Here is an 8,213-nt window from a genome sequence, read left to right as displayed (position 1 = left end):
TCACTTCTGCAACTTTTTGATTTTATGCTTTTTCCTGTGAAGGATATCATGCAAGTGCACTATTTCCTTATTTAGGAAATAAGGTAATAGTGCACAAATAGAGTTGTGGACCTACGATCTGAGTTTGGTGGAAAGAAAGATTTGTATAATGCTGATGGACTGCACCTAAATGACTTTGGTGTTAGGTGTCCATTTTGTTCTCCTGTATTTCTACTGACGCACATTTCACATTAATTCTGACATTATCATTTTCTATTCTACCATTGATACTGTCTACTCTATTAATATTTACTTTGTTCTCACCAGCTAACTGGCATTTGCTCTTAAAACACTTAATACACAGTCACTCACCAGTTTCGCTCTCCGCCAAAAAATTCTTTAACTTTCACGATGAATAAATCTCACATATACTGCATTGCACAAAATTATGTAAATTCAATCACCCCACAATGATATTTTTGTTGCCATTGCTCTACTATGCATGGTGTCAAACTGAAATATCATATTAAAACAAAAAATGCTTACTCATAAACTAAATAACTCAGTCAATCACACTCCTGTATAAAACAAAAACTACAATGAATTAATTTAATATTATTAAGTAAAATATGAAGATTTATCTTTCAGCAGTGCTAATAATGACACCACACATACAATATATGCCTTCTTGTGGCAGAAATAGAAATCAGAATAGGTTAGTATTGGAGGGGGGGGGGGTGAAGCCAGCTAAATAAATTCAAAGGAAAAAGAGAGATAGAGAGAAATAAGCCAAATTTTTAATTAGCAGTATACAGGATAATGTCAAATGAACTTATGGAATTTAACTCATGGAACTGAGATCAAGTATAATTGACTTTCTGACCTAACAAGGAAACATTCTGTAGTTACTAATATAACAAACTACTAAAAAGTCCAAACCAAAGCCCCATTGGTGCAATTCTGTGTTATGCTAAAATAAATCTGCTATAGCAAATTATGCACTATAATGAACTCTTCTTGTGGTCCCTAGACATTTGTTCTAGTAAGAACAGACTGTCTAAGATCTCTCACTATAAGAATCTGACAAATAGCAGATTAAATAATTTGGAAGAATGTAGAAAATTAGTAATAACGTAAACTTGATTATTGCATATTGTACAACATCTATACAACTCTCGAAAAGTACACATCAAAAATAGTATGAATTATAGCCAACATCTAAATGTTTCTATATATTTTATTATACTGATTGTGGTTAAAGTAAATCTGCCATTTATCTGACCTTCAAAACAATGACTTTTCAATTAGCAAACTTTTGCATGTCAACTTCTGGTACAGCATCATGGGATTATATTTTAATTATCCAATCCTTCAATTATCACAAAGGCTAACTGCATTTCTGATGTGGTTGGAGAAATGGTAGATTATTATAATTCTATTTGATGTTGGTAGTGAAAACAATTAGGTAAGTGCAATATGAACACAAATGAATCTGTAAGATAGCCAATATTATCAATAAATAATTTATTATTTTTACAACAGAGGTATGACAAACATGTTATATACTATTTACAGGTATAACAACAACAAAATAACATCCAATAAATCTCACCATTAGGACAACTACCCGTTTTAATAACCATAAAATGGGTTTCATCAATTTCAGTTATTATATTTCGTTAATACCTATCACATGCTAGTACCCATGGTACTAATATGCAATAGGTTTACAATCTTTTGTGGGTGGGATGCATAAAAAAATTAACATGTACATCATCTAAATCATTCTATCATTATTCCCTTCCTTTAATAAATTTCCATTTATTTTCTTAGCACTTTTTATTTTATCAATTAAATAAGTAATAAACCATCTGGACACTTCTTAACCAATAATGGTTAAGAAGTGTCATGAATTTCAACACCCAAAAATGTTCACTCACTCTCTCTCTCTCACATACACAGTAGTTTTGTAGTTGTACATAATAATTTCTATACCATAATAACCTGTTCTTCCAAAACATTGCTTACCATATTTCTTAGTGATTCATTGTATGATATAGTCTTGGATATCTCTCTTAATTATTGTTTTAATATATATATAACTATGACCTATTTAATTTTGTAGCCTATGCCAACTTACTATTCATCTTGCTTTTTAATATTTAATTATAAATTGTTCAAGTTTTTAAAACTGTTGTATCTATCGAGTATTTTGTGTTCTACTTTGTAGTATACTTACTTATTTGTTAAGACACATGTTCAGCTAGTTTTATTAAATGGGCTCTGCCTATTTTGTAAAACCTAGTAAATGTATTTCTCTGGAGGTGTCAAATAATAATAACAATAATAATTGTACATAAAGAAGTAAATAAATTTAAAAATATAAAATTAAAATCTCAAGACAAAATGACTATCCATATACAAAAGAAATAAGTATTTTTTTAATAAAAAAAAATGAATATTTTTATTTTCATAATAATTTATCACTTTTTTAACCCACCCCATAAAGAAAAAAAAGCATGCCTGCTGCCATTCAGTAATAAAGAAATGATATTCCTGACAGGAAATATGGATGAAAACTAATTTGAAAATAATTTTTTTTTCTCTTGGAAATTGAGTTGAATATATGTTTTTGAGCAAACTTTTATTATTTTAGTACCATGTTATCATTAATAGATGGTAGGATGATCAAGATACTTTTGACACCATACAAAAATTATATTTATACAATATTCCATATATGAAATATCACTGCTATATATAAGATTAAATAGAAAAGTTTTGACTTTTGCCAATATGTATTCCCAATCAGTTACTGCAGCAGGAAAGGTTCTAAAAAATGGAAGGAGGTTAAATTTGCTCCTCTGCATAAACGGTAGTGCAGGACTGAGTTTTTTTTTTTTTACAGTTGAGTTTTTGGAGAAGTAAGGGCTAGGAGGATACTTATGCCTATAAGTAAATACTAGTTATTTATTTCTAATAATTAATGTAATTAGAATGTTTCAATATGAAAGACATGAAACATTTTTTTGAAATTCTTTTAATATTAACTTGCTTGCCTTTCCAAACAAGCTTCAAGCAAAGCAGTTAACTTCCCCACCCATTCCTGAGAGAAAATATAGATTATATAGCATTTTTACATTAGTATGTTCATTTGCAGCTATTACAGTGAATCAAAGTTACACATACATACACAGCTATATACAGTAAGCCAAAACTTGATTTTTGGAAAACAAAACAAGAACAGACACTTACAACATGCCAATTAGCAGTGGAAAGAACACAGAAAGTAAAAAAATATAGATATTAAATAACTAAAAACTGAAGTTATTTACAGAGCTAAACAGTTAAAATGGAACTGGACTGGCCATACAGCTATGAAGAAAGATAACTGATGCATAGTCATCTTGCTTAATATCTACCAGACACAGAAGAGATCTCAAGACCTATGATATGACAGTACCACGTGTGTTCAAATAGAGAAGAAACAAATTTGTTGATGTTTCTAGAGCTGAGGTTGTAATCACTGGGCAAAAACAGTATGGGAAAGATTGTTCCAATGTTCCAAAGAATAGAGGTATATGGAATGAAGGAGAATTGAGAAGTGTTTACTAGAGTTTGGATTACAAGAGAGAGAGAGAGAGAATTCCAGGGTTAGAATTTTTTAGAATTTCAGTCTGCTATCAGACTGAAAAATATGTGAAGAGATGAGATCATAGGACCAGTAAGAAACAAATGGCTGCTGAGGTTAGCTCATAAGAGAGAGATTTGTTTTTCAATTTTTTTTTTTATGTTGTACAATATCTAAAATTGTTTTTTTATGTTTAACAATATCTAAAATTGCAGACAGCTCAGATAACTCTGACAAGAGTTAACTATATAACTAATCCTAGTAATAAAAATTTTCCTGTTATCATTGCTGACTGTTTTAATCTAACTTCTTTAACATACTTTTATCTTGTCCAATTTTTACTGAAAGAAGTAAATGTTAAATGTTTCTCACATTCAAATTATAATAGTGTAGAAGCAAATGAGACACAGTTAACTCTTTTACACATAATTAGTAATAATGCCACAAAATATAAGAATTAGTCATATGGTATTATTACTGATATCATCTATACATGCTTATTTATAGTGAATATCTTCTACTCCCTATGCCATATAAAATATAATCTATTTACAAGAGTAGATATATGAGGATGAGATATTCAACTTGTATATACACATTTTCTGATGATCAAATTCAGAAATTTGATTCAGAAATGATCAAATTTTTATCACAATAAAAATGTGTCGTCCTACTTGTAAATTATGATTTTAATCTTAAACTATGTCTGGTGAAGAAGGTGCTGATGATGACAAACAAAGTGGTTGATGGACATAGTTTATCAGAAGGTAGTATGTTTCAACACTATCTGATTAACTGGTGATAAGGAACAAGACAAAAATTACTTAACCAGCATGCTTGCTGTAGCAATGGAGAAATCTTATGGAGTTATGTATTGCTGTCTACTGGACAATTCCTGGTAGATACCTACAAAGTAAAAAAGAAAGACTGTTAATACTTTGCTACCAGAAGAAAATAAACATATACATTGAATTTTGTATAAACTAATTTATATATGAATCACTACTTCAAATTTTGTTTACCATAAAACACACTGAACTTTTTTTTGTTGAAGTATCAAATTCAACAAAAAAAAGCTCAGTGTGTTTTATGGTAAACAAAATTTGAAGTAGTGATTCATATATAAATTAGTTTATACAAAATTATCAGGCTGATCTACCTGATGATAGTGTGTCAAGTAGTTTCTAATTAATTTAAAGATACAGTTGATTTTGGGAATATTATATTTACAGGATGCTTATTTCCTCACCTTCATAGTCCCAGCATTATACCCTATAGAAATTATTTACAAGTTAAAAAAACTGTTGAATACAATCCAGATTCAGTTACAACTTCAATAATTAATAGCTTCAGTAATTACTGAAGATTACAGCAATAAGTTCAAGATATTTGCAGGCGTAAACTTCTGTGGCTAATTGGTTCAAAAGACATATTTCGGTGATTACACCACATTTTTTTATTATTCAGTTCTATAAAGCACTGAAATAATAGTTCCCGACAAGTTTCGTAAATCGTAGGATTTACATCTTCAGGGGGTAAATAGTATAACTTAAAGTTTAAACAAGAGAATTAATAAATACAAATCATAACCGTCTGGCTATTCATAAAACTCAAATAACAGAATGCAGATATATAACGTTATTCACGTTGAACAACACTGGATGATGTCACATGTGCTTGTTCTCTTTCATACGGTCCGAGCTCAGATTGAGGTAGATTTTTTATTAGAGCTGACCACACTTGATGGAGAATTAAACCTTGATTTTTATTGCATTGGGTTGGTTTTTTTAGCATATTAGCAGCTTCTTTAAATTTTCTTATATAAATTTTCTTATCAATTTCAAAGATTATCTCAACAATTTGCACAACACCATAAAATTCACTTTAGAACAAGAAAAAAATAAAAAAACTTCCTTTTCTGGATATTCTATTAGAAGTTAATGAAGAAAGTAAACTCTCCTTCTCAGTATATAGGAAGCTTACAAACACTGGAAGATTTCTAAATGCACCCTCACACCACCATCCTTCACAAAAAATAAGACAGAGCATACAATATCTCCAGCACACAAGAAAGATGTAATGAAGAACTAAAATACTTAACACAAATCCTCCAACAGAATGGGTATGAAACAAAAACCATCAAGAAAATCCTTAAAATGCCTCCAACTAACAACACAATAAAACAGGATTACAAAAACGCAATCTCGCTTCCTTATATCAAAAATGTTACAGACAAGCTAGTCAAATTAATGAACAAAAGCAACATAAAAGTAGCCTTCCTTCCTATGGAGAAAATCTCAAGATTCCTACATCCACCGAAACCACCTCATCATCCTCTTAAAAAACCAGGAGTACAAAATCCATTGCTCTTGCGGGATTTGCTACGTAGGACAGACAGGAAGATCTGGAGAAATACGCATGGCTGAACACCAAAAAGACGTACAATACAAAAGAGAACAAAAAACAGGTCTTGCTTTCCATACCACATCCACTGGACACGATGTACTCTGGCAAAAAACGACGATGTCATACATAGAAAACAACAGTTATATAAGAAAATTTAAAGAAGCTGCTAATATGCTAAAAAACCCAACCCAATGCAATAAAAATCAAGGTTTAATTCTCCATCAAGTGTGGTCAGCTCTAATAAAAAATCTACCTCAATCTGAGCTCGGACTGTATGAACGAGAACAAGCACACGTGACATCATCCAGTATTGTTCAACGTGAATAACGTTATATATCTGCGTTCTGTTATTTGAGTTTTATGAATAGCCAGATGGTTATGATTTGTATTTATTAATTCTCTTGTTTAATTAAGTTATACTATTTACCCCCTGAAGATGTAAATCCTACGATTTACGAAACTTGTCGGGAACTATTATTTCAGTGTTTTATAGAACTGAATAATAAAAAAATATGGTGTAATCACCGAAATATGTCTTTTATAGTCAACATAGTTTTATATACATACAATATACATTTACAACATAGTTTTATTGAAATATTGCAATATTAAATACAGTTTAAAGTGCCAAAAACACACAAGAAACAGAATGCTAACAAGAACAGTGAAGTTGAGAAAAGAAAGGCTTGCCAAGCTAAAGGGGATATTGAAGATGATTTAACCTTCAAAATTGAAAAGTTAAGGCAGATTATTAGACAGACAATGTGGAAATTATAGTAAGTCAAATGGCATTTAAAAGAATATTAGGGAGGATAAGAAAATTAAGCAGCAAAAATGAGAAACAACAATGCACAGAATCAGTTAAATTAGTGAGTAACAAAAATCAGGTAAGTAATGTTAATTGTAAAAAGAAGGATATTATAGGATATCATAGAAGGAAATCACACAGTGGTGCATGATTGAAATGGATTGCCATCGGATGTGTGTGTGTGTGTGTGTGCAAGTAGTATAAATGAACTCAAGAGCAAGTATGACATCTGGTGCAGGTAATAGGTGGCTTTCCTCAATGAGTCTCTGACTTCCTGGAGGTCTGTCTTAATAATAATAATAATACTATTAATTTTTTTAAATTTCATTTTTTAATGGCAAGAAAATGGAAAGAGTAGACAATGATTTCACAGTGGAAGACTTCTCCACATAATTTTATAACATTATAAATTTTATAAAATGTTATAAAATTTTATAACATTATAAAGAATACAAGTACCATTTATCTCAAATGTATTTATAATAACTACATTTTGAGTCTATAAATGTACAAGCTCATAAATTAAAAGTAAATATAAATAACAAAGTAGAGTATATGCAATTTTAAGTACCATCCTTAACTAATTTTAGGCACACTACACAAAATTTATGTAATAAAATCATTGCATTCCTACATCTGCATATTACAACTGTATGAAAAAAAAAAAAAAAAAAAGAAGTCAAAATTGGCCATTTTTCAGAAAGCTCATTTAAAGAAACTGAATTTACATGATTAGCATTCAAATATGAAAGGTAGATGTTTTAGAAATGTATAAAAGGCTTTGCAAGTTGTCTATATTGTTTGCAAGAGGGACGAATAGTACAAAAACATTTATACCAAATTTTTGAATTGTGACATTCTTCATGCAATAAAAACATCTTTCATTTTAATATATGTACCTTATTAGCTGCACTTGCTTTTTTAAAAAGAAACATAACTCTAAACATGTCTTTTTTTATCTCACATGCAGTATAAGGCATGAACTAATTCTAGTCTGTGCCACTCTTCCAGGGCAATAGTAGTCATTTCAGCTGTTAATTTCAAACATGACACTTTCTACTTTCCTTTCCACAGTATTTTTTTCTATTGTAAACACAGGCACTCCTGATTAAAAGTGCATCCACATGGCATCCTTTTAAGTTGCATAACTAAAAATTTTTGACTTAAATGTTGTAGTATGGGAGTTGTAACAGAAGTGATACATGAGAAAGTGTCAGACATACCCATGTCAAAAGATGATAGTGGTGTGGTAAATGTTTGTGAATATGTGAGTGTTGCAGAGAATGATGACAAAAATATAGAAAAAGAAAAGCTGAATGAAGTATGTATGATGAAACCATTAGAAGAAAGTTAACATGAAACAAATTATGAAATAAGAAGAATAGTGAG

The 8,213-nt window shown here is 30.1% G+C and overlaps 1 protein-coding gene across 2 annotated transcripts in view; it reads right to left on the bottom strand.

Annotated features, from left to right (window-relative positions):
• Nucleotides 1–1,888: 1,888 nt before the first annotated feature.
• Sas-4 (spindle assembly abnormal 4) overlaps nucleotides 1,889–8,213 on the bottom strand; it is a 527,986-nt gene continuing 521,661 nt past the window's right edge. For both annotated transcript variants that reach the window (XM_090396928.1, XM_090396929.1), the window contains one exon: nucleotides 1,889–4,516. In XM_090396928.1, coding sequence (XP_090253054.1) covers nucleotides 4,478–4,516 — 39 coding nt within the window. In that variant the 3' untranslated portion in view covers nucleotides 1,889–4,477. The remainder of the gene's footprint in view (nucleotides 4,517–8,213) is intronic.

Source organism: Typopeltis vanoorti, chromosome 8, assembly GCF_054136105.1.
Source record: "Typopeltis vanoorti isolate ZY-2024b chromosome 8, IOZ_Tvanoo_1.0, whole genome shotgun sequence".
Classification (NCBI taxonomy): Eukaryota; Metazoa; Arthropoda; class Arachnida; order Uropygi; family Thelyphonidae; genus Typopeltis; species Typopeltis vanoorti.
The sequence above is the reverse complement of the archived record's forward strand: the minus strand, read 5'-3'. Positions and strand labels throughout refer to the sequence as shown.